Source organism: Perissodus microlepis, chromosome 7 (assembly GCF_051167445.1).
Source record: "Perissodus microlepis isolate ML-2025 ecotype Zambia chromosome 7, ASM5116744v1, whole genome shotgun sequence".
NCBI lineage: Eukaryota > Metazoa > Chordata > Actinopteri > Cichliformes > Cichlidae > Perissodus > Perissodus microlepis.
In genome coordinates this window covers 13558793-13586173 of record NC_140467.1, presented here as the reverse complement: position 1 = coordinate 13586173, position 27381 = coordinate 13558793, and the positions used below count along the sequence as shown (strand labels likewise).

The 27381-nt window shown below is 41.0% G+C and overlaps 2 protein-coding genes across 3 annotated transcripts; one reads left to right on the top strand and one right to left on the bottom strand.

The window, feature by feature from the left end:
- Nucleotides 1-374: 374 nt before the first annotated feature.
- lrrc10b (leucine rich repeat containing 10B) lies at nucleotides 375-2592 on the bottom strand. The gene has a single exon (XM_084932519.1). The coding sequence runs from the start codon at nucleotides 1841-1843 to the stop codon at nucleotides 608-610; it is 1236 nt and encodes a 411-aa protein (XP_084788645.1). The 5' UTR covers nucleotides 1844-2592; the 3' UTR covers nucleotides 375-607.
- A 7286-nt stretch (nucleotides 2593-9878) lies between these two features.
- LOC146382724 (acyl-CoA Delta-4 desaturase-like) lies at nucleotides 9879-22145 on the top strand. 2 transcript variants are annotated; one of them, XM_084933577.1, is made up of 13 exons: nucleotides 9879-10065; nucleotides 17398-17667; nucleotides 18261-18371; nucleotides 18670-18867; nucleotides 19363-19464; nucleotides 19544-19669; nucleotides 19759-19819; nucleotides 19927-20003; nucleotides 20225-20322; nucleotides 20632-20728; nucleotides 20918-20997; nucleotides 21389-21514; nucleotides 21650-22145. In XM_084933577.1, exons 2-13 carry the CDS (start codon nucleotides 17458-17460, stop codon nucleotides 21699-21701), a joined length of 1338 nt encoding a protein of 445 aa, XP_084789703.1. In that variant the 5' UTR covers nucleotides 9879-10065; nucleotides 17398-17457; the 3' UTR covers nucleotides 21702-22145. The 2 variants fall into 2 exon arrangements, with proteins under 2 accessions (XP_084789703.1, XP_084789702.1); XM_084933576.1 differs by lacking the exon at nucleotides 9879-10065 and adding an exon at nucleotides 10072-10175.
- Nucleotides 22146-27381: the final 5236 nt, after the last annotated feature.

Here is a 27381-nt window from a genome sequence, read left to right as displayed (position 1 = left end):
CAGGAATGCTTACACAACACTGACAAGAGTTGGGGGGGTTTTGTTTAGCATGTCATAAATATTTTGTATATCCAAGTCCAGTACGTCCATTTGCACGCACAGACAGTCTCGGTTTATAGAAATAGTGATGAACCAAGATGAGGTGCACTGTCGAGCACATAAAACAGACACTGATGATGATGTAACAGAAATGTTAAATTGTGTCAGTGAAGCAAGCGGTGGCTAGTGGTTTCACCACTTCACAATTAAGAAATAAATTCCCACAAGTGACTGACATAATCAGACGGGTAATTATTTAATAACGGGAAACTTGGTCTCCTACGCCCACTGCAAGTAGTTTTATTGTAAAACAACTACACACACTGTACACACACACACACTCTCTTTACCTGAGTCCAGCTCTGATCTGATCATATGGAGATGAGTGAGATGTTGTTAATTTTTAGACACATAATGCCCGGCTCATTTATATTCACAGCAAACAACAGGTTTTAAATTAGCAGCACAGCTACACAAAAAAGTCCCAAAACATCAACTGTATCTGCAGGATTTCCTGTCATTCATGTCCAGCTTGTCCTGCAGATCATCTGGATCTTGGAGGGGCCTTTCACGCCCCTTCATCTTGTCTCCCTGTGTCATCCAACTCCTCCACATCCTCATAGTCCATCTCAGCCCTCTCATACTCTAGCTCCTCTCCCTCAAACTCAAACCCTTCTCCCTCACATATCAGCTCCTCTGTCTCATATTCGACCGCCTCTTCGTCATATTCGAGCTCAGTCCCGCCATACTCGTTTAATGGAGGCTCCACATACCCTCCTTCCTCTTCCTCCACTTCATCCTCCACTTCTTCCTCCTTCACCAGAAGCTCTTCCTCTTTAACATCTGTGTCCTCTATGGTCACTGCAGCTTCATTTGGTGCTTGCTTTGAGCTGCTGTTCTTGAGGATGCCATGAATCACCGGCTCCTCTCCTGCAAGTGCCAGCTCTTCTGCCTCTTTCTCTGCTGCCTTTCGTCGTCTCTCCTTCCTGGCCTCACGCACCTCCAAAAACTCTGCAGCTCCCTCCCCAACCAAGACGGCGTCTTCACCTACTATAGGAGGTTCCTTGACTGGGTTGTGGTCATAGGAGAAAAGGCGCAGGGCTCTGAGACGCTTCAGGCTGGGAATTTCTGATATCTTGTTGCGGTCCAGGTCTAGGATCTCCAAGGACTTCATTCGAAGAAGGACTTTTGGGAAGGTGTCAAAGCGGTTTCCGTAGAGCCACAATCCCCTCAGAGCCTCCATGCGCCACAAGTCAGGAGGCAGAGTCTTCAGGCGGTTGTCCCCCATCTGCAGGGACTTGAGGTTGGGTAAGTCATAGAGCACTCGTGGGAATCTCTGGAAGTAGTTGCTCTCCATCCACAAGCACCGCAGATTCTGCAGGTTGCTCAGCTCAGGTGGAAAGCTCATTAGGCGGTTGCTGCCCAAATAGAGGCGGGTGAGGTTAGTGAGGTCGCAGACGGCCAGAGGAACATCTTCTATTTTGTTGAAGTCGAGGGCAAGTATCCGCAGACCCTGCAGCTGGGAGATGCTGTCGGGCAGGGTGCGCAGGCTGTTTCCACAAACATAAAGCTTCTCCAGATGCATCAGGTCACAAACACGTGAAGGCAAACGCTTAAATTTACGGTAGCTCAAGTCCAACACGGGGTCTCCACTCTCCAGCAACTCCTCCACTCCAAGCGGAAGTTCCTCCTCTACTTCCTGCACTACTTCCTTCTCCTTCTCGGAAAATTCTGCCTCTTCGCCATCTTTCCCCCCCTCTTCCTCCTCTTCTTCTCCCCCTCCCTTCCTGGAGGAGTTGCCCATGCTGTTGCCTGCAGCACCTTTGTGACTCCTGTGTGAGTCAAGACAGAGTCATTTGATGAGGGAGTGTCTGTGACAAGTTAACCCTGAGCTTGGGAGCTGCTGCTGTTTTGTGGTTGTACCCACTGGCTGCAAACCACATCCTGGCCCGGGCCAGTTAACACTCCGGCAGCCATACCAAAGCAGTTTGTCAAGTGTCTCGTTGTCCCTTCATCTACAGCTTCATCACAAAACAGCAGCGGAAAAGATCTAACAAACTGCAGAGTAATAGTAATGATAATAATAGTAGTAATAGTAGTAGTAGTAGTAGTAATAATAATAATAGTAATAGTAAAGGTGTTGTTGATAGTTGAGTTCAACAAAATCCAGCTGAATTTTGAGCTGAAATTGAATTCTTGCAGTCCTTACCCTCTTCTCTCCTCTCTAACTTCCTCGGGGCTTTTAAGCGAAAGATAACGCCACCTGTTCACGAGATCCGGTTTCCCTATTAGAAGAGGAGAAAAATAGTGCCACTAAACAGGGAGCCTACCTCCCCTCTTCCTGCGGATAAACCCACAGTGTGTGCGCACTCAGTGACCTGGCTGGCGGCAAAGAAAAACAGTTAATGGAAGTCTGTTCACTAGTTAATGCAGCTGCTCCCCATTAGAGGCCGAGGTTTCCCGGAGTAATAATCCGCGCCGGAGGAAAAACAAAAAAACCTGCACATACTGGAAAAGAACAGCGCTCACTGACTCCCCTCAACTCCTGATGTTGGCCGCTTCTCTCCATCAGTGTGAAGGTTTACATTCAACTGCTGCCTCCCTCCTTCTGTAACAGGAACAGGGGGCATTCACATCACATGGCCAATGTGTCCTCGTATGAGTGCGCGTGTGTCTGCGCGCGTGCGCCGGTACGATAGAAGTAGCCTCTTAGAAATAATATATTTTAAAAAAGAAGCAACTTTAAAAACAACTTTTTCCCACAAACAAACAGTTAGGTGTGAGGGTTTGATCAAACGATAAACAAAAAAAGAATATTAATAGTGATAAACATTATCCTGATATTTATGTTCATCTGCACAGACGACAAGCAAATTCGCAGGCTTACCTACGCTTATATTTACACATTCGCACATGTATTAACCGCCAGCGCCACTTTTTAATTGCAATTAATAGTTTTTAGATTCATTTTGTGTCTGGAGTATTAGTCCTGCCACAGAGTGACACAGAGCACACATAATCGCAAGCGTTACAGTTTATTATTTTTCCTCGTAAAATGTTGTTACTATAAATCCATACGAAACGAGAAACAGCCTTTCAAAACAAATAAATACATTTGTGGTTTTGCAGTTTGTAGCTACTATAAATCTTTATGTACGGCTATTTGTATGTTTGATGATGGAGATGAGGCTCACTGTCCACAATGGTCTACTTAATTTTGGTTTTACTCATTTTTGTAGGTGACCTGCTGAGACCTATACAATTGTTTGACAGAGCACAAAACTCAAGACTTGCTGTTATGTTTTTTCTCCTAACCAAATCACTGCAAACCAAGTAGTCTTTGGTCACTCACATTCTTATGCAATAGGACTCCCAAGTACAATATGAGATTCACATATAGTATGGTTTTATATGCAAACCTAAAGTGAACAAACAACTCTGCAATGATTGCTAAAATAATTCTCTTTTACTGTTGTTGCTTCACATTATGGCTCATATAGTTTAACTGTCAAATTTTATATGTAAAAATTCCATCCATCCATTTGCTTCAGTTCTGTAAATATGTGCACCGTCCTCTGATGGCCAGCAGGTTGCCTGTAGCCACCCTTTGGATCCAGTCTTACAGATCATTAAGCCTTTTTGGTTTAAATGATGTTGTCACACTTCCTGTTGTCTGATGTTGTCCAACCATGATCCTGCGCTAATCAAAAGTCAGAGAGAAATTCCAGGGGTCAATCCAGAATCATCAATTAATCTAATATCCATGTTTTTGGACTGTGGGACAAAGCTGGATTGCCCGGACAGAACCCACGCACACTCAGAAACGTCCCAGACTGGATTTGAACCTTATTGCTGTGAGGGCTAATCACCCTACAGTCAACCTTTGATTTCACTTTGTTACACTACATTTTCAGATGGCTTCTGAAAATGTTTCAGTGATCAATACTCTGAATTCCAGAAAAAAAAAAAACAACCAAACAAAAAACCCTGCTGATTAAAGATTTTCCTCACTTCATATTTCAGTTCTGTTTTGTTAATTATTCAGATGACTTTTTTTATTTAGCAAAACGATCGGTGGAATAATTTAGTGCAGGAAAAGTCTCAGCAAATGCCAATAAACAACCCAAAGCTTTACAGGGTTTTAATTTTTCTCTACGTGAGACAGATACAATGGACTAAAGTGCAGCTCAGATTGAAATGAATGTGACACGACTGAAAAATATTCCTACACCGCGGCTCAAAATAGCTCCAACATTTGGGTGACCCCAGAGCAGTTTTAAATAAAAGGGCAACAACAGTTCCAGAAAAGACTAACTTTGTCCAGTACAGAACTATTCTCTGTTTCTCATAGTTTACCCCACAGTATTACAGGATATTACTGAGATTATTGTAGCGTTTTCCGCCATTTGTTTTTCTGTATTAAACTAATTCAGAATTCAGTTCAACCTTAACATTATACTTTAATCTGAAAGAAACACTGAAAGAAAAACATCCTAAAATAATGAAGGTTCAAGATGAACCAATCCGACACTGTATTTTTAATGAATCTGACCATATAACTCCATCTCCCGTAGCTTAAAATTTGCAATGCTGTTTATACTGACTATACTGAATTTGTACTGAGGAGATTACGGCACTCACATAATGCAATAATGATCACATGCTACTATCAACAAGAACATGATACTTTCTATCTTACTATTGATACTTTACTGAGCATTTCATCCCAAATTACTTACCTTTTTGTTTTGTTTTTGAAAAACAGACTCAATACTTGGCAGCAAAAGGTTTTTAGAGACATCTTTAGGTTCTAATATTTCTTCTTTACACTTACATATCTGTTAATGGGTTGTAACCTATTCTGACCCAAATGTTGCTTTGAATGAATCTTATGTGTCATTTGAATGTAAATCTCCAAAGAAATATTCAGATATGAGATAATGTAACTCATGGGATGAAAAGTGTAGTGATGCCAAAGTAAAAAGTCTCTCACTCTTTTCTGAGGAAAATACCCCCACCTTTCATTTGAGGGACCAAAATGAAAGTTAACCTTTAGCCCGAATTCATCAAAAAAATTAACAACAGCATGCAGTTTTTCTGATTGACAGTCTATGCTGTTGGTTGTGATACTGAGGAAAAGTCTGTAAAAGATGCTGGGGTCGGATGTGCAGGGCTTCTGTCAGCTTGATAAGCTATGGCAGAAGAAGCGGACAAACAGGGAGACAGGCGGCGCGCTGCTTGAGGATAATCCTGTCTGATATGCTGAGGACCAAAAGAGCTGATTAGCAAATTTCTATATAGCATTGAAATGACCCTGAAATGACACAGTGAACTGTAAGCAGGGGACATAAAAGACTGAGACCTCGGGCAGTGAATAGATGTGACTGTTGAGGTGAAAGTGTTGAATGCAGATGAAGCACTGTATGACTTCACTACCATGGACAAACACACACATAACAAACACAGGGACAGGGTAAAGGAAAAGTAACTCTAAACAGTTATTAATGATCATTTTTTTCATGGTGGTCTAATGGAAAATCAATATTTATTAAGTATTTAATATTTATATATATTTCATAAATGTTTCTGGAAAACACAAGAAGCAAAACGGGACTGCAATGGGAGGCCTTCATGCTTTTGCAACTTGAGGTTAAAAGAGGACAAGGAAGCAATTTCATTAAAGGAGCATATTTGCACTATCTGTTGGTGAAGGAGAAAACTGCAGCTGATACAGCATCAAATTCAAATTCAAATTTTATTTGTCACACACACACAACCATACACAGTATGACATGGGGGTGAAATGCTTGTAGCTGTGCAATGCCCGACCATTAAATGACAGTGGTTTTACAGTATTTACAATTTACAGGTTACTACAAAAATTTACAAATTAACTTAGAAATTTACAGTAAAAAATGTGCAAATAGCAGAAAGAGATTATAAAGATTATAAATTATAGGAAGTGTGCATAAAGAAAAAGAAAAACCAGAGTGCGTGTGGTGATGTGATGTGTGTGAGAGTCCAGTCCTACACCTGGTTCAGGGCCCGAATAGCCTGGGGGAAGAAGCTCCTCCTCATTCTCTCTGTTTTGGCCTTAAGGGAGCGGAAGTGCTTCCCAGACCTCAACAGTGAGAAGAGTCCATTGTTGGGATGGGAGAGGTCCATCATAACCTTCCTAGCTTTGGTCTTGCACCGCTTGGTGTAGATGGACAGCAGGTCAGGGAGCTCTGATTGAATGATGCGTTCGGCCGAGCGCACCACTCTTTGCAGATCTCGTCTGTCCTGCTTGGTGCTGTTCCCAAACCAGGTGCAGATGTTTGCCGTCAGGACGCTCTCGATGGTGCAGGAGTAAAAGTTCTTGAGCACCTTCAGTGGCAGATGGAAGTCTCTGAGTCTTCTGAGGAAGAAGAGACGCTGACGGGCTTTCTTAACCAGGGTGTTGATGTGACAGGACCATGACAGGTCCTGAGTGATGTGGACACCCAGGTCTCGGAAACTGTCCACTCTCCACTGGCGTGCCACTGATGATGAGGGGCTTGTAATTCCTTTCCTGCTTTGTAGTGAAGTCCACGATCAGCTCCTTAGTCTTGCTGATGTTTAGGAGGAGGTTATTCTCCTGGCACCAGGTCTCCAGGTTCCTAATCTCCTCCAGGTAGGCCGTCTCGATGTTGTCGGAGATCAGGCCTACAACAACAGTATCGTCAATGGAGGTGGTGTCTGATGTGGCTACACAGTCATAAGTGTACAGTGAGTACAGCAGGGGGCTTAAAACACAGCCCTAGGCACTCCAGTGCTGAGTGAGATGGAGGGGGAGATTTGTTTTCCTACCCTCACTGATTGGGGTCTGTCTGTGAGGAAGTTGAGGATCCACTGACACAGTGATGAGCTGAGTCCTAGATCTGTCAACTTGGTGAAAAGCTTAGAGGGAATTATTGTGTTGAATGCTGAACTGTAGTCCACGAACAGCATCCTAACATAATTCCCTCTGCCAGTGTCCAGGTGACTCAGGGATGTGTGGAGCAGGTGAGATATGGCATCGTCTGTGGAACAATTAGTCCGGTAAGCAAACTGAAGTGAGTCGATGGTGGAAGGAAGTGAAGAAGTGATGTGATCTCTCATCAGTCTTTCAAAACGCTTCATCACAATTGAAGTCAGTGCTACTGGACGGTAGTCATTGTGGCAAGCGGGCTGTTGTTTCTTTGGAACAGGGACAATGATGGACTGTTTGAAGCACGTGGGAACCACTGCTTGGGCCAGGGAGAGGTTGAAGATCTCCGTGAACACCGGTGCTAGCTGGTCAGCGCAGGCTCTCAGGACCCGGCCAGGGATTGCATCTGGTCCTGCTGCCTTCCTGGTGTTCACCCTCCTGAAGGTGTTCCTCACGGCATGCTCTGTGATGATGAATGCATTGTCTTCACTGGTGCACTCCGAGCGCGCGCAGCCGTTTGTTGTTTTAATTGCTGCGGCGTCGAAGCGAGCATAAAACATGTTCAGCTCATTAGCCAGTGAAGCATCGGCATTCATCATTGAAGAAGGTGGTCGTTTATAGTCCGTTATAGTCCGCAGTCCTTTCCACAGGCTCCTAGAGTCGCACTGTCGTAGCTGTGACTCTAGTTTTTACCCGTAGTTCCGCTGTGCTTATTTACAGTAAAGGAAAATATGTGTGATTTGATGATGCAAACAGTTCAAGTCTAAAAACAGAATGACATCAGGCAACCATTTTTGTGTTTACTGTAGTGTTTACTTTGTAGGTATCCACATTTAAATTGAATGACAGGTTTAGGAGTTTCAGCTCCTTAACATGTGCCAATCTCTTTTTAAAGGGACCAAAAGCATTTGGACTCAAAGTCTATTTCATGGGCAGGTCTGGGCAATTCCTTTGTTATGTCATTGTCAATTAAGCAGATAAAAGGCCTGGAGTTGATCTGAGGTATGGTGCTTGCATTTGGAAGATTTCTTTTACTGTGAACAGATAACATGCAGTCAAAGGAGCTCTTCATGCAGGTGAAACAAGCCATCCTTAAGCTGTGAAGACAGAAAAAAAACCCTTCTGAGAAATTGCTAAAATATTAGGAGTGGCAAAATCTGTTTGGTATATCCTGAGAAAGAAAGAAAGCACTGGTGAACTCAGCAATACAAAAAGACCTGGACATCCACAGAAGACAACAGTGGTGGATGATGGATGATGGTGGATGATCACAGAATCATTTCTAGCCCTTCACAATAGCCAAGCAAGTGAACAACACTCTCCAGGAGGTAGGTGTATTGATATCCAAGTCTATCATAAAGAAATGACTAAAGTAATTTCTTTGTTTTTGGCATGAAGCTTTCTCAAGTGACAGCTCAAACCCTTGCTAAAGTTTTTATACTGTGTGTAAACTGGCAGGTAACTTTCAGTTTTAACTAGATTTTACACGCTATGAGCATTAGAAAGTTAAAGTCAAGTCAAGTCAAGTTTATTTATAAAGCACATTTAAAAACAACCAAGGCTGACCAAAGTGCTGTATAATAAAATACAAATATAAAATACAATAAAACACAAGTACAGAAGGACATCACTGCACAGCGCCACGGTGCCATGGCTCAATAAAAAGGTTAATTATACATTTAAATTGACCCTAATCATTTTTTGTTTTTTCGGAAATAAATCTGTTATTGTATTGCTTTCTAAAGAAAACTGATGTGTTTAGAAATGGCATGCTTTGAAAAAGCATATGAAAGTTTTAACAAAAACTTAGAATTTCCTCGTTTTTGTCCCTGTTTTATTTGTCATTTCTGTGAATACAACATGGGTTTATTAGATTTGCAAATAATTATGTTCTATTTTATTTGCATTTTACATAGCATCCCAACTTTGAGGGAATTAGGCTAGTAGTACAAATTGTTGTCATATTTTGCAGCACCCCCTCCAGTGATTATTTAACAAGGAAACTGTTATCACTGACATTTTGTTTGTCAGTGTCAAAGGGTCACACTAAATAAAGATAGCCTCAAACATGGAAACTTTCTGCTCTCATACAAACACTGCCAGCACAATTATTATGACAATCTGAGAGACCAGGGATGTTAAATTGTGAGTCACATACAGCCTACAATCGATCTTAAGTGGACCAGACCAGTGAAAGTGCTGTCATCTGTCAGTGAAAAGAAACTGAATTACAACTTGAATCACTAAAATATCTTAATATAAGGGAAAAAGTGCAATTTTAACAGAATGTATCAGTTTTTCTACATGATAAAGAAACCGCGGTTTAGCTAATAAAGAACTCTTTGGGTTTAAATTGTAAGAAATGTGTCAAATTACAGAAAAAGTTCTAGTAGCTCATTGCCCTGACTGTCCCGTTATCATAAAATAGAAAGCTGGATTAAAGCACAGTCTTACAAAGTTTTTTAATTGATATTATTAATATTTATACTTACAGTGGATCACTGGGAAAAAAAAATAGTAGATAGTATTTAAAAACAGGAACGTTCCTGTCATTTAATTGATTATCTAATGCATAATTACTTTGATGGAGTAGCAATGATTGGGGGGGAGTTGAAATGTATTTAAAAATGTAGTTGTCCTTCAAAGCTATCCTGTGGACTAGATTGGAGTCTTTCGATTATGGTCCCCGGACCTTATGTTTGACACACCTGAATTAGACTCTTCGAAGCAAACTACAGCCCAGTTTCCATGTAAAGCATTTAGGGAAGATGGAAAGTAACAACAAAAAGGGAGCAGGGTTGAGAGGACCCCTTAAAGACCTGCTGTGTAGCTGTGTATTTAGTCCGCTACACAAATCAGAAGCAGCTCCACATCTCCTACAACCAATCGGACTCATGAGTCCACAGTTAAAGTCCTCCAGGGGACTGTTTGCGGTCTCTGCGATCACACGACTTTGCGCTGTTCAGATGGTTTATGACCTATGGTACTCTCGCCGCCAGACGAGAGAATGCTGTGCGCCGATTGGCCCAGACGCCTCGAATGATTCTGCTCGGAGTTTGTACCGAATGAGTGCGTGGATGTGACAATGAGCCTACAAGGTAAGCATGGGGATGGGTTTGGGGATGCTCGTTATATAAAAAGGACCCGAACCCTCAGAATCGATCTCTTATTGGTGTGCCTGAGGGACGCTGGTTAAAATCTGGATGCTGTAAGTAAATATTAATTATCTACATGCTGTGACGTGCATAGCTAACCACCCGCTATCTCCCGCTATTATTTAGTCATTAAATGCTTTTCGATTGTCGGTTTTGTCTTGGTTTCTACACGTTAACGACGATCAGACTTCTCCCAGTCCACGCATTCGTGTGGAAAACGCACTTGTGTGCGTCGATGTTTTTCCTGTTTTTAAGTATTTGTGGGTGTGCGTCTGTTAGATTGATCTTTAATGTCGATAAAGTTAGTAGGTGAAAACCGACCTGCTTTAGCTCCATTTGGTGGTTTCCTAGCTTCACTAGTTTCCCCATAGTAGTGGGTGATGTTGCACTTCACTTTGTTTTAGATCTGGACCACAACCAGCTCAAACAGCATAGAAAAATCTGCCATACGAGTTTTTCTCTCTGCACATTTCAAACCATTTGAAAGCCATTTTTTACACTCACACTGAAAAAAGGTTTCTTCACCTTCAGTAAACATGAAGCAATGATTGTGAGTAAGATGCAGCTGAAACATCTAAAATCAAAGGTTTATTTATTCAAATAACAAATGATTAAGGAACAGAGTTGGTACTGAACGCATACCAAGCAATTTTTTGCCCAGATTCCATTAAATTTAATGGTTTACGTTGCCTGTATGTAGAATAGAATAGAATAGAATAGAATAGAATTCAACTTTATTGTCATTGCACATGCACAGGTACAGGGCAACGAAATGCAGTTTGCATCCATCCAGAAGTGCTTTAGTGATATAGATATATTACAATATATATTAGCAATAATATAGATATGTAAGTATATTACAGAAATGGGTCTATTATGGTATGTTATAATGTACACGGTATGAAGTATGTTGTGAATATTCTATAACTATAGGTATGTACAGGCTGTAGTGAGTACAAGCTATGTACAGGATATGAACAGGATATAAATATGAAAAACTATACAGAATATGAAATAAATAACTTTACAGAAATCTGAGATATACAGCTAAACAGAAATGGGAACTATGCAAGTTGTAAACAGTTGTAGGGTTAAAAATTATCGTATGTACAGAATGATTATTTACAGAGCTATACAGTAGTGCAGTTAAGATAAATTAGATATGTGGATAATTTCTACAGTATCTATATAAAGTGCTAGTGGTTGTGAGTGGTGGTTCAGTCCATGTTATTATTGTGTGTTTGAGGGTACAGTTGTCCATTGTGGGTGTGTGTATGTTCAGTCCATGTGTTAACGTGGGTCAGATGTCAGGAGGCAGAGTTCAGGAGTCTGACAGCTGTGGGGAAGAAGCTGTTCCGGTACCTGGTGGTCTTAGTCCGGAGGCTCCTGTAGCGCCTCCCAGAGGGCAGGAGGGTGAAGAGTCCATGTGATGGGTACTTGGGGTCTCTGATGATTTTCCCAGCCCTTTTCAGACACCGCTTCCTGTAGATTCAATTCAATTCAATTCAATTTTATTTATATAGCGCCAAATCACAACAAAAGTCGCCTCAAGGCGCTTCATAGATACAGAGAAAAACCCAACAATCATATGACCCCCTATGAGCAAGCACTTTGGCGACAGTGGGAAGGAAAAACTCCCTTTTAACAGGAAGAAACCTCCAGCAGAACCAGGTTCAGGGAGGGGCGGCCATCTGCTGCGACCGGTTGGGGTGAGAGAAGGAAGACAGGATAAAAGACATGCTGTGGAAGAGAGACAGAGGTTAATAACAGATATGATTCAATGCAGAGAGGTCTATTAATACATAGTGAGTGAGAAAGGTGACTGGAAAGGAAAAACTCAATGCATCATGGGAATCCCCCGGCAGCCTACGTCTATTGCAGCATAACTAAGGGAGGATTCAGGGTCACCTGGTCCAGCCCTAACTATATGCTTTAGCAAAAAGGAAAGTTTTAAGCCTAATCTTAAAAGTAGAGATAGTTTCTGTCTCCCGAATCCAAACTGGAAGCTGGTTCCACAGAAGAGGGGCCTGAAAACTGAAGGCTCTGCCTCCCATTCTACTTTTAAATACTCTAGGAACAACAAGTAGGCCTGCAGAGCGAGAGCGAAGTGCTCTAATAGGGTGATATGGTACTACAAGGTCATTAAGATAAGATGGGGCCTGATTATTTAAGACCTTGTATGTGAGGAGCAGGATTTTGAATTCAATTCTGGACTTAACAGGAAGCCAATGAAGGGAAGCCAAAACAGGAGAAATATGCTCTCTCTTTCTAGTCCCTATCAGTACTCTTGCTGCAGCATTTTGGATTAGCTGAAGGCTTTTCAGTGAGTTTTTTGGACATCCTGATAATAATGAATTACAGTAGTCCAGCCTGGAAGTAATAAATGCATGAACTAGTTTTTCAGCGTCACTCTGAGACAGGATATTTCTAATTTTAGAGATGTTGCGCAAATGGAAGAAAGCAGTCTTACATATTTGTTTAATATGTGTGTTGAAGGACATGTCCTGGTCAAAAATGACTCCAAGGTTCCTCACAGCGTTACTGGAGGCCAAGGTAATGCCATCCAGAGTATGAATCTGGTTAGATACCATATTTCTAAGATTTTCAGGGCCGAGTACAATAACCTCAGTTTTATCTGAATTAAGAAGCAGAAAGTTAGCGGCCATCCAGGTCTTTATGTCTTTAAGACATTCCTGCAGTTTAACTAATTGGTGTGTGTTATCTGGCTTCATGGACAGATAGAGCTGGGTGTCATCTGCATAGCAGTGAAAATGTATGCTATGTCTTCTAATGATGCTGCCTAAGGGAAGCATGTATAATGTAAACAGAATTGGTCCTAGCACTGAACCCTGTGGAACTCCATAATTAACCTCAGTGTGTGAAGAGGACTCTCCATTTACATGCACAAATTGGAGTCTATTAGATAGATATGATACAAACCACTGCAGTGCAGTACCTGTAATACCTACAGCATGTTCTAATCGCTCTAATAGGATATTATGGTCAACAGTATCGAACGCTGCACTGAGGTCTAGCAGGACAAGCACAGAGATGAGTCCACTGTCAGAGGCCATAAGAAGATCATTTGTAACCTTCACTAAAGCTGTTTCTGTGCTGTGCTGTGCTGAGCTCTGAAACCTGACTGAAACTCTTCAAATAAACCATTCCTCTGCAGATGATCTGTTAGCTGTTTGACAACTACTCTTTCAAGGATTTTTGATATGAAAGGAAGGTTGGAGATTGGCCTATAATAAGCTAAGACTGCTGGGTCTAGAGATGGCTTTTTGAGTAAAGGTTTAACTACAGCCAGCTTGAAGGCCTGTGGTACATAGCCGATTATTAGAGATAGGTTGATCATATTTAAGATCGAAGAATTAATTAATGGCAGGACTTCTTTGAGCAGTTTTGTAGGAATGGGGTCTAAAAGACACGTTGATGGTTTGGAGGAAGTAATTATTGAAGTTAACTCAGAAAGATCAATTGGAGAAAAAGAGTCTAACTTAACATCAATGGTACTAAGAGTAGCTGTAGATAATATTACATCTGTGGGATGATTACTGGTAATTTTTTCTCTAATGATAAAAATTTTATTTGTGAAGAAGTTCATGAAGTCATTACTAGTTAACGTTAAAGGGATGGTTGGCTCAACAGAGCTCTGACTGTTTGTCAGCCTGGCTACAGTGCTGAAGAGAAACCTGGGGTTGTTCTTATTTTCTTCAATCAGTGATGAATAGTAAGATGTTCTGGCTTTGCGGAGGGCTTTCTTATAAAGCAGCAAACTATTTCTCCAGGCTAAATGATGATCCTCTAAATTTGTGACACGCCATTTCCTCTCCAGATTACGAGTCATCTTCTTTAGGGTACCTGTTTGAGAATTATACCACGGAGTCAGGTACTTCTGATTAGAGACCTTAGTTTTCACTGGAGCTACAGTATCCAGAGTCGTACGTAGTGAGGAGGTGAAATTATTAACAAGATAATCGACCTCTGTTGGGGTAGCGTTCAGATAGCTGCTCTGCTCTGTGTTGGTACAGGGCATTGAAGATGATAACAGTGGGTGGATTATATTCTTAAACTTAGTTACAGCGCTTTCAGAAAGACATCTACTTTGATAAAATCTACTCTCCACCGCTGTGTAATCAATTATTGTAAATGTAAATGTTATCAGGAAATGATCAGACAGGAGAGGGTTTTCAGGAAACACTGTTAAATGTTCAGTTTCTATGCCATATGTTAAAACAAGATCTAGAGTGTGATTAAAGTGGTGGGTGGGTTCTTTTACATTTTGAGAGAAGCCAATTGAGTCTAATAACAGACTAAATGCCATGTTGAGGCTGTCATTTTTAGCATCTACATGGATGTTAAAATCACCCACAATAATTATTTTATTTGAGCTCAGAACTAAATTAGATATAAAGTCTGAGAAATCAGACAGAAACTCTGTGTAAGGCCCAGGTGGACGATAGATGATAACAAGTAAGACTGGTTTCTGAGTTTCACAGCTGGGGTGGACAATGTTAAGCATCAGGCTTTCAAATGAATTAAAAGTCTGTCTTGGTCTTTCATTAATTAATAGGCTGGTGTGAAAAATTGCTGCCACACCGCCCCCTCGGCCTGTGCTTCGAGGTTTCTGGTAGTTAGAATGACTCGGGGGTGTTGATTCATTTAAACTAACATAATCATCCTGCTGCAACCAGGTTTCTGTAAGGCAGAGTAAATCAATTTGTTGATCAATTATTAAGTCATGTACTAACAGAGACTTGGAGGAGAGAGACCTAATATTTAATAATCCACATTTCACTGTTTTACTCTTTGGTTCAGATGTGGATACTGTATTGTTCTTTCTTTGTAATTGTTTATGTTTAAGTTGTTTGTTGCTGGTTTTTAGTTTGTTTTTTGTCTTTTTGGAAGCTGACACAGTCTCTATGGAGATGGGTTTTTGGGGGGGTAGCAGGAGGAGAGAAGCTGCAGAGAGGCGTGTAAGACTGCAACTCTGCTTCCTGGTCCCAACTCTGGATAGTCATATTTTGGGGGGTTTAATAAATTTGTCCATATTTCTAGAAATGAGAGCTGCTCCATCCAAAGTGGGATGGATGCCGTCTCTCCTAACAAGACCAGGTTTCCTCCAGAAGGTTTGCCAATTATCTATGAAGCCCACATCGTTTCTGGGACACCACTCAGACAGCCAGCAATTTAAGGAGAACATGCGGCTAAACATGTCACTCCTGGTCTGATTGGGGAGGGGACCAGAGAAAACTACAGAGTCCGACATTGTTTTAGCAAAGTTGCACATCGATTCAATATTGATTTTAGTGACCTCCGATTGGCGTAACCGGGTGTCATTACTGCCGACGTGAATTATGATTTTACTGAATTTACGTTTACCCTTAGCCAGCAGTTTTAAATTTCCTTCAATGTCGCCTGCTCTGGCCCCTGGAAGACAATTGACTATGGTTGCCGGTGTCTCTAGCTTCACATGTCTGAGAACAGAATCACCAATTACCAGAGTTTGACCCCCGGCGGGTGTGTCACCGAGTGGGGAAAAACGGTTAGACACATGAACGGGTTGGTGGTGTACCTGGGGCTTCTGTTTAGGACTATGCTTCCTCCTCACCGTGACCCAGCCGCCCTCTTTCCCCAGCTGCTTGGGGTCTGCCGGGGAACAGCTAGCGGGGCCTACGCTATCTTCGGCTGCACCAGCTACAGGGGCCTGGCTAGCTACGGGTGAATGAAGGGTGCGAAGCCGAGTCTCCAATTCAGTAATCCTGGCCTCCAGAGCTGCAAATATGCTACATTTGTTACAGATATCATTACTGCTAAAGGAGGCCGAGGAGTAACTAAACATCTGACACAATGAGCAAGAAAGTGCAGGAGGGACAGGTGAAGTAGCCATGGTGCTAACGAGTCGGCTACGAGCTAAGCTAAGCTAGCGAAACAGTACAGAGACAGTGAGTGAATACTTTGGCTATAAATTAGGTAGTGAGTACACAGAAAGTGTGCTTCGGATGAAGCACGTGAAGATTATACTATGTCTTTTATGGCAGGAAGTGGTGCTCCGGCGATGCGCTGGGCAGTTTTCACGACCCTCTGCAACGCCTTCCGGTCCGAGGCAGAGCAGTTCCCGTGCCAGACTGTTATACAGTTGGTCAGGATGCTCTCGATGGTGCAACGATAGAAGTTCACCAGGATGTCTGAGGACAGGTGGTTCTTCCTCAGAGTCCTCAAGAAGAAGAGGCGCTGGTGAGCCTTCTTGACCAGCTTGGAGCAGTTGGTCGTCCAGGTGAGATCCTCGGAGATGTGGACTCCCAGGAACTTGAAGCTGCTCACACGCTCCACAGCCGTCCCCTTAATGTGGATGGGTGGATGTGGGTCAGCATTCCTCCTGTAGTCCACGATGAGCTCCTTGGTCTTCTCGGTGTTAAGCAGCAGGTTGTTTGTGTCGCACCACTCAGCCAGACGATCCACCTCCTCCCTGTAGGCGGCCTCATCGTTGTCACTGATGAGGCCAATCACCGTGGTGTCATCTGCAAACTTAATGATGGTGTTGGAACCATCGGCAGGTCTGCAGTCGTGGGTGAAGAGGGAGTAGAGGAAAGGGCTCATCACACAGCCTTGTGGTACACCGGTGTTCATTGTGATCGTAGATGAGCAGTGGTTATCCAGCCGGACATGTTGGGGGCGGTTGGTCAGGAAGTCCAGTAACCATTTGCAGATGAGGGAACTGATGCCCAGGTCTGTCAGTTTCCTGATGAGTTGTGAGGGGAGGGTTGTATTGAATGCTGAACTGAAGTCTATAAACAGCATTCTGGCGTAGGTGTTGTTGTTGTCCAGGTGTGAGAGGACAGAGTGCAGTGCGATGGAGACTGCATCCTCTGTGCTCTTGTTCTGGCGGTATGCGAATTGGTGGGGGTCCATGGTGGGGGGGAGACAGGATTTGAAGTGTGCTAGGACCAGCTGCTCTAAGCACTTAGTGATGATGGGGGTGAGTGCTACTGGGCGGTAGTCATTGAGGCAAGATGAGTTGGAGTTTTTGGGTATCGGGACGATGGAGGTGGATTTGAAGCAGGCCGGTACCACAGCGTGGGCCAAGGACAGGTTGAATATGTCTGTCAGCACTCCTGCAAGCTCCCCAGAACACGCTCTGAGAACACGCCCGGGTATGCCATCAGGGCCTGCAGCCTTGTGGACATTGATCCTGCTCAGCACCGCTCCTACATCGGTGGGGGATGTAACAAAGTTACATGGAAATTTTGTGCATTTTTTGTGTGAAAACAGGTGTGAAACTTTGTGACCTGTTAGAGCTCAGGTGCATTCAGACCAGAAGCAGCGGTGAGGATGGGAGGTGGAAGCCAGCAGACGGTGCTGGGAGAGCCGGACAGCGGGAAAGCTAAAGGTGTTTACACCTGGGAGGAGGTGCAGAGCCACTGCAGCAGGAATGATCAATGGCTGGTCATCGATCGAAAGGTTTACAACATCACTCAGTGGGCCAAAAGGCATCCAGGAGGGTTTCAAGTCATCAGCTACTATGCTGGAGAGGATGCCACGGTACGTCATGTTTCCTTCAAAATACAATGAAAATATACAGGCCTGTGCATTTATGTTCATATGATTTTATTTTGAAAGAGATCACATGAAACTATCATCATAAGCGTTAATTCATTTATATTTGTTTAAGATTTGTGTTGCCATTCCTCTCAAAAAGTAAAGTTTATGCCAGTCTGTGAACTACACCTGGGCTTCCCACAACTCCTAACATGTCTCTAAGTTCCTTGCAGCTCTAACAGAAAGAGATTCCCCCTCTGAGGTTTTAGTATACCTAAATAACTGTTCCAGAATAAAAATAGCAGAAAGCTCGATAATATGGATGGAAGAACATGAGTAGGTGTAGCAGAACCAGCTACAGCACTGAAACGCTGCTTTCGGGCAGCTGAATTATGATAAACAGTGTAATGTCATGGTTTCACAGGCAACTGAAACTTACAGGGAACATCATTTTACTTTTGGTATTTTTACATGTTAGAATTTAGCTTTAATACAAGTGAAGTGAATGCATGATTTATTGTTTTACAATCTGATAACTATTTCCACTGCTACCTAACTTTTTAATAAATTACAATTTTTGTTGTGTTTGTTTTTAGGAGGCATTCACTGCTTTCCATCCTGATCCTAAGTTTGTGCAAAAGTTTCTGAAGCCGCTGCTGATCGGAGAGTTGGCAACGACTGAGCCGAGCCAGGACCGAGACAAAAATGTGAGCCTTTAATCAAAGTCCCTTTTTTTTTATTGACAACATGTGAGTGAGCTAGTGTAATAAATGAGAGACAGACGTAAGTTTGATAATTCACTGATCTCTTATGTTAGTTATGAAGTCCTGAGTGTTGGGAACATCTGAGATTCTAGGTGGTTTTTTTAGCCACCTTAATGTCTTGTTTCACTGTATGAAAACCTAAAATAGCTCAAATCCAAAATTCTTGATTTCAGTAGTATCACATCAATATATTACAGTTTCAGTTTTACAGAATTCTTTGTTTCTTTTTCTCTGCACCCAGGCAGCCATCGTGCAGGATTTTAAAACATTACGAGCTCAGGTGGAGAAAAGGGGTCTGTTTCGAGCTCAGCCTTTGTTTTTCTTCCTCCACCTCAGTCACATCCTGCTGCTAGAAGCCCTCGGATGGCTGACCGTCTGGATGTGGGGCACAGGCTGGATACAAACACTTGTGTGCTCTGTGTTTCTCGCAACCGCTCAGGTGATTCAGACATAAATTTTAAATGGGACCTATTATGCTTTCCTTATTTTTTGAAATATATGCATACACCATGGTTACATTAAACAGAGACAAAGTTTTAAATAATGGATATCAATAATAATAAATGTGTAAAAGTGAGCCAAAAACTCAGCCTTCAGACTGCTCTCAATGCACAGTTTCAGTTTCTGTTCTTGCCCCTTCACAATGCCAGTGATGGAAGGTATTCCTAATATGTTCATCACTGACACTGCTCTGGCTGTCAGGACAGAAGCCCCTCCCACAGACTGTGCAAATCTTTTGTTTACAAAAGCTAACCATTCATATTAAAGGGAGCATAAATAATTGTTTGAGAAAAGTATGAACTGAGATGCAGAAACACAGGACTGATAAAAGACAAACAGTTAGTCATGCATACCAATACATGGTGTTGGAAATCAGGTCCATTTAAAGAGAAGTCTTTCACCCAAAACATTTGTTTTCCTGCTTCTTCTCCAGGCACAGGCTGGATGGCTGCAGCATGACTTTGGTCACCTGTCTGTCTTCAAAAAGTCCAGCTGGAATCACCTCGCCCACAAGTTTGTCATTGGTCATTTAAAGGTAACCTCTCTCAGTTATAATCCTCTCTCCATGGAAATGAAACACAGATACTTAAAGGTTGTTTTTTTTCTTTTTTCAGGGAGCTTCTTCCAACTGGTGGAATCACCGACATTTCAGGCATCACGCTAAACCCAACATCTTCATTAAGGACCCGGATATCAACACGTTGCACCTCTTCGTACTTGGCCGAACTCAACCAGTGGAAGCAAGTAGCACGAAGATAGTATTTCTTATGTTTTTAAGCACTCACACGGTCCAACTCGTCATCATCCACTGTTTACCTCTGTGTTACAGTACGGGATAAAGAAGATCAAACACATGCCTTACAATTGTCAACACAAGTACTTCTTTCTTGGTATGTTTTTTAAGAGTCATTTAAAAAGAATAATAACTACAACTTTGTAATGTTGCACCTTTTTTATATATTTATTGATATATATATATATATATATATATATATAGTGGGACCACCGCTGATCATTCCAGTTTTCTTCAACATTCATGTAATGCAGACCATGGTATCCCGGCGTGACTGGGTGGTAAGCTGTGTAGTATATTAGATTTCATATAGGCATTTTCCATTTGATGTGTCAGATTGAATTTTGTATTTGAGCTTACAGTATTTAAGAGAAACATTACAGCAAAAAAAAAAATGGCACATGATATAGAGCATATGTAAAAATAAGATTATAATTAATCATGATTGTCATAATTAAAAAAGAAATTACATAAGTCATATAAACTTTCTTGTCTTGTGAAGGATCTGGCTTGGTTCATCTCATTCTACCTTCGCTTCTTCTCCTCTTATATACCCCTGTATGGCCTAGTTGGCTCATTGGTGCTCATAAGCATAGTCAGGTAACTATTTAAAATAAGAAAACATTGCACTCATTAACAAATGAATTGTTACCAGTTAACAGACTTTGATGCCTTATATTGTCCATTCCTTTCAAAATATATTGTCCTTGAGCTAAGATGCACCATATTTTGCTCTATATTGCTGGAATGTGTGTGGAAAAGCCTGACTTTATTAGCAAATATTAAACTTAACATATTTGACCACTGTATACCTAATAAAGTACACTGCAATAGAAAGTGATTCCATTTTTCGTACCCTTTGACCACGTTATGTATCACCTCAATATGATATTGTTTTTAATGTTACAGGTTTTTGGAGAGTCACTGGTTTGTGTGGGTGACTCAGATGAATCACATACCGATGGACATCGATCATGAAAAGCACAGGGACTGGCTGACCATGCAGGTACCTGTACCACTTTTACAAGGTTGTATAAAAGTTTTGGACACTTTAAATATTTTCTGCATTTACCCAATACTCATGAACATCCCAGATCACAAATATTGGTCTCTTCTATTCTGTTTACACCTTCCCTTATATTTACTAGGACCTTATTAACTCATTTGCACTCTTTTGACTCATTCTGTCATTCAGTTACAATCCACCTGTAATATCGAGCAGTCCTTCTTCAACGACTGGTTCAGTGGACACCTCAACTTTCAAATCGAGCACCAGTAAGTGAAATTTGAAACCTGTCAAAAACTAAAGCACGACTGTGTAAACTAAAGTACTGATAATAATTTAACAACATTAATTCTGCATTTAAAGATAGAAAGTCTCTATTATAAAAAAAGGAGTTTTAAAGAATAGTCAGAAGACTGAGAGATGTAATTCATCAGGCATGGTCACAGGGAGCACACATTAAACTCAAGCTACACCACTTAACCAGTGGTGAACACTATTAGGATTTTACACCCATCCATAGAGAGCTATCGCCCATTTTTTTCTTGCAGAACTACACTCACTGTTTACACACTTATATGTTACAATGATTTTATGTAACAAAATATGCCACAATGCAACAATTACAAAAAAAATCACCTTCCGTTTCTTTTCTTTTGCAAGCTTGTTTCCAATGATGCCGCGGCACAACTACCACCTGGTGGCCCCACAGGTCCGTGAGCTCTGCGAAAAACACGGGATTCCTTACCAAGAGAAAACTTTGTGGCGAGGCTTCGCTGATATTGTCACGTAAGTACAATGATAACAGAGTATGAAAATGGCTGCAAATACATTATATGACTCAGTCTTCTTTTATGGAAGGACTGCTTACCTGACACACACACTGATGGGCTGGCTATTTTTTGTTCTGACTTCCTCATTCAGGTCACTGAAAACCTCAGGGGACCTCTGGCTTGATGCATATCTCCATAAATGAAAGACTGTATTTTCCTCCACTGGTGTAAAAAGAGTGTTTTTCTCTTTTTCATTAGAAATCGACTATATCTGTTTGAGTCAATACCGTGGGAAAGATCCCTCTTATTGTTGGCGTTATTAAGTCTTTGTTTGGTTTATAGATGATGGGATAATCCTAAGTTGCCTTAACAGTATCTTGATCAGCAGCAATGTGATGATAACACAGCTCTAAAACCTACCTGTGACTTATTATTAGCATTAGCGTCACCAGATGTAAAAGAAAACTATCTGAATGATTAGACACAATCATTTATATAAACTACAAAACCTTTGTAAACTGTTTGTTATCGTTTGTGAAACTACTTTAAATGAATATAACATGTTGTGCTCTTTCTATAGAGAACCCATTACACTGCAATACCACATGAATAATTTCACCGAGACCAATAAATCAAACTAAAAACCTTTTAGTCTCTAAAGTTTTCTGTTCTTGTTTATATAGGGCATGTTATAACAAGGGAATAAACATAGTGAAAGATCACCACACTGCATTAGTGATCTGTCACTCAAAGATCTGCTTTGCCTGACTCAGGAGTCACTGCTTGTTTCACATTGTTTAGTGTTATTAATCTTTGAATATTGTCAAAAACTGCAGACACATACTGTACATATACATGGCTCACTGGGATATTGGGATACTGGGATATTTCATGCAACTTCTTTTCATTGCTGTTAAGATTTTAGGTTTAGCTGGGACACATTACTGCTCGTTTCCCTAATAAGAACTGATCTGATTAGCATTTTCATTTCAATTTTAATTCTACATTTGTAGAATATCTTTAAAAGCGTAATAGCATACATAGATGCAGCATAGCTTTGTGCTAAATGCTAGCAGGCTACATGTGTGAGGAATTTTGCAGGCACAAAATGATACAGAAACAACATATTTTTCAAATGATGAAATATCTTGAAATATATCACCTACAACTTGTATCTAGTTTTATGGTGATAATGATCATCTTATTGGTCATGAACAGGGAGGGAGTGGTCCTACTGGTTGACTCCCTCATTATAAAGGCATGTTTGGGATCTCCCTGTCGCCATGACGCTAATAACAGTAATATGATCAATGCTATGACTTGCTGACGTCTTCACATGTTTTCCTGGTTTTTATAACCATGGTTACAGCTTAAAATAGTCCTGAACTCAAACACTTTCATTCATTTCTTCACTTCTCAAGGATCCAACCAACCAATGACAAGAAAAGGTTTCTGTACTTCACACAGTACAGTAACCTGTACTGTATCGTGAGCCAGGTGAGCTACTATGTCACTGATGATCTGGTACTCAATACTCAGTGTCTACAGCTGCAGCATAGAAAGATGATGGAAACAAATCTCATCTGATTACCACACTGGAGGCATCTGATTAAGAAACACATCCCCAAGCATTGATAAAGAAACCTTTACCCTTCTCATTAGCTCGTATGTTAGATAGTAATGCTCTACACTTATCTGAATCCATTATAGTACATCTTGATAACATGCCTCAGCTGTTCAGAGCAGATAAGATTACAACTGAAGTCAAAGTGACATGAACTCACAAATTACGCAAACCTGAAGAAAAACTGAAAAACATGAACTCTCCTGCCAGCTGAGTTTGCTGTCACCAAACAAACTAGTTTCTGAACAAATACTTCCCAAAAAGAGTTCAAATCCCATAGAGCAGACCCAACCATGTGATTTTCTTTTACTGTTCTTCCACCCTGCAGCATTTTGGGTGGGCTGAATCACCCAAGATACAAATGGGGTTGAATGTTGCAGAGCATCTGTCAACTTAGTGAACTGTGGCAAGCCACTAATGAGCTGTGAGCACAGTAACTTGAGCATGATGCAGATGAAAGGAGATGCAATTCATTTTAAAGATGTCTACTTTCGAATTATCAAGTTATATTATGTGAAACACTTCAAAAACTCTACCGTCTTGTGCCTAATGTGGCTCTGTTGCCTTGCTGCAAATGGCCACTGAATTCAGGTATTCTGATCACTTCCACGACTACAGATGTATAAAATCAAGCATCTAGGCATGACGCCAACAATTTAAATAGTAAAATTTCCTTGCTTCTACAGTAAACTGTTTGTAGTATTATAAACAAGTGGAAGTGATTGAGAACAACAGCAACAAAGACATGAAGTGGTAGACCAAGTTAAAAGACAGAACAATGTCAGTGGATGCTGAGACGCACAATGTGAAGAGGTCGCCAACTTTCTGCAGAGTCAGTCACCACAGACTTCCAGACTTCATGTGGCCTTCAGAATAGCTCAGTGCACAGAGAGCTGACGCAGTGGTGAAAAGCACACCGCCAGTGGACTCTAGAGCAACGGACATCACACGTCTCCATCTGGCAATCTGATGGATGAGTCTGTGTTGGCGGTTGCCAGGAGAACGGTACTTATCTGACTTCATTGTGACAAATGTAAAGTTTAGTGGAGGGGTGATTATGGTGTAGGGTTGTTTTCCGGAGTTGGGATCAGTTCCTTATTTCCAGTTAAAGGAACTCCTAATCCTTCAGCATACCGAGACATTTTGAACAATTTCATGCTCCCGACTTTGTGAGAACAGTTTGGAGTTGCCCCCTTATTATCTAAAGATGACTCTGCACCTCTACACAAAGCAAGGTCCATAAAGACATTGATAAGTGACTTTGGTCCGGAACAACTTGAGCGGCCTGCACAGAGTCCTGACCTATAGATAGAACACCTTTGGGATGAATTAGCGAAGAGACTGAAAGCCAAGCCTTCCTGTCCAATATCAGTGTCTGACCTCACAAATGCACTTATGGAAGAGAGGTCAAAAATTTCCATACACACAATCATAAACCTTGTAGAAACCCTTCCCAGTAGAGATGAAGCTATTACATTTGTAAAGAGCGGGTCAACATCATGTTAACAGACAAGCAAATACTTTTGGCAACATAGAGCATGAATTCTTCCTTTTTTACATCTTAATTTTGTCTTGCAAGAATTAGAAATGAAGAAGAAAAAATTAACAAAATTCAAATTAAATCTACTTCTCACACTGTGTCTCTTACATTTCTGACCCTAATGGTTAAACAGGAAGCCATTACACAAGCTAAATGCTAAGAGCCATCAATGTAAAACAATCCTTTAATAAGATTAATACAATAAGTAATCAGTTTCTGTTTTCTACATCTTATCATCATTAGATCTTGTGTTAACCCTGCTTCTAGCAACAAGCACCATTTATTTATAGATCTCTCCAAGATACTGTTCTTGGTCTGCAGCTTCACTCTTTGTACCAGATGAGTCTGGGATGGTCTGAACTATTCCTCTCATTATCCACACACTTCCAGGGGATGAAAGCTTAATATTAGCACCGCATCTTCAGGATTACAATGACTTAAAGTATTTGGGCTTATATTGACTGTTGTTGTTGAAGGTTCCTGGTGGCATACTGGGCTCATGACCATGCAAAAATGTAAATAAGTTGGAATCTTCTTCCCAAACTCTCAACTGATAAAACAATAATCGAGTGTGCTAAAGCCTCTTTCCAAACCTCACCGAGACAACAGTTGGGGAGCACAGGTCCCTGTCATCAATACCAATAGCATTCAGTGACTCATCCTGAAATGATGCTGTGCACTCTTTTTGTTTTTATTCAGGTGTTGCACAGCATGGGGTGGGATATATCAAACTTTATGGTTAAGCTGTGCTTAAGGAACTTTAACACATTTATTTATTTTTTCTTCAAACTGGCTCCACATAACAGCTTTGCGGTGTTAAAGAAAGATTTATTTTAATCAGTTCTCTTGTCAAACTGGCAGCTCTTTACTCAGTCTGGAATTTTTAGTGTTACATTTCTCAGCAGTAATGTCGATCAACATACTGACAGCATAAACTACCTGTCTTCCTGAGACATTGCTTCCTCGTCATGACAATGACTGTGTTTTGTAGGCCTACCGATTTACCAGCAGCTGTTTTGTTTCCACATTGAGATTGGGTTGTCTCGGTAATGAGATGTCTTATCTGTAGAATTTATGCTTTCATTTTGCACAGGTCTGTACTCCATGCAGCCTAGGAGAGTCTTCACCACAAAGACAGCACAGTCAGCCAAACTTGCTCTGCACCGTCTGTGTTCTTTGATTTTCTAATGCTGTTTGTGGTATGTTTTCCTCCTTTTGTATGGCACTATTGTCATGTTTCTATTGTTATGCGTTCCCTCTTTAAATTTCACGTCTTCTATTGTGTTACAACAACAAGGCAGAATAAACACACCATCTTCTGAGTTTTTCAGGGCTTAATCAGTATAAGTGCTAATAATTGTTACCTGATCTCCATAATGCTTCTGAAACAGTCATTGTGTTTCCTTGAATGCTCTGTTTAGTGCCATGTGTTCTTAATTGCAAATAAGGGATTATGTTTCTCCTGCAGTTGCATTTTCAGTACTCTGCTCAATGGTTTTTTCAAAAGCTCCCATAAAGGATCTGTAGTGGCTCCCCCATGAAAACTGAAACATCTCTAACAGGCAGCTAAGCCTGTTTATATTGATCATACTTTTCTAGAATACCATGACTGTTTTTGTCTGTGTCTTGACCTTAAATCCTGTGAATTTATTAACATTTATGTAATCTTGGCCGTGGGATGACATCTCTGTTCTTTTTCCTTTAATTCTTCCTATAATTGAAATTCACAGAACAAATATTTTTGAGCCATAGTAACTTGCCTCATTCTCCTTCAATATTCTTACTTGAGCTCTCTTTTCTACAATAGCTGCTTCTAAAGCCAACCTTTCAAGCTACTTCTATTAATAATTCTGCATCATTTTTTTTTCTGCAGACACATAATGTCTTACTTACCTAGTGAGGTCTTCAAACTCCATGACAAAAGCAGGAAACCATTGTGCATATAATGGTTTACATCATTTGCATCTTACTGACATCACATCAAACTGTCAAGTTCTTTCTTACTGTACTAATACTACTTATCTGGCTCCATTGGGCCTGTGCAGTTTAGTTTTTAGTCCAGGGCTTTCTCAGTTAACTTGCTTGCTCCTTTAGATTGCATGTTGTTGGTATTAACTACACATCTGTGCGCATATCTTAATTACCAATGGACAATAGATGTGCCTTCTGTAGACTGAAAGATGATTCAGATATTTTGTTTGGATTTCATTGCAATATTTTATATATTTCTTAAGAACAACAGAAGCAACACAACACTAATGATAAGCCTGCATACTGTTGATTCACTGAGTCAAATGACAAGCAAGCGGTTTGACTAAAGGAGCACAATCTGCTGGTGAGGGAGGGAATGGCAGCCCATGCATCAGAATTTGCAGCTATATTACCAAGAACCTGATAACACATCAAAGCATGCTTGACAGCCTCGGTATTTGCAGTAAAGTAAAAATATTTGCAACTATTCAAGCAGTTAAAATTTAAAAACATACTGACTGTAGTACCTCTGCGTGTACTGTAGCCATTTGTCTGCAGCAACATTTTTAGGAGATGCAAATTATTGTTCACAGAACGTATTGCCTGTTGTTTTTTTGTTTTTTTTGCTTCTGTGCTTCTCCTTTCAAACTATCTGCATGTTGAATGGTGTGGCACTAAAAAAAACTATCAGATCTAAAGTAGATCCTATTTTGCAACAGTGCGCACTTAAGTGAGTCATTATTTTACG

Excerpts from the sequence above, each read along its gene's own strand:
- lrrc10b (XM_084932519.1), bottom strand. The coding sequence starts at position 1,843 with ATGGGCAACTCCTCCAGGAAGGGAGGGGGAGAAGAAGAGGAGGAAGAG.
- LOC146382724 (XM_084933577.1), top strand. The coding sequence starts at position 17,458 with ATGGGAGGTGGAAGCCAGCAGACGGTGCTGGGAGAGCCGGACAGCGGG. Across the intron at positions 18,868-19,362 it reads TGTTTCTCGCAACCGCTCAG|GCACAGGCTGGATGGCTGCA; the intron begins GTGATTCAGACA and ends CTTCTTCTCCAG. Across the intron at positions 19,465-19,543 it reads TTGTCATTGGTCATTTAAAG|GGAGCTTCTTCCAACTGGTG; the intron begins GTAACCTCTCTC and ends TTCTTTTTTCAG.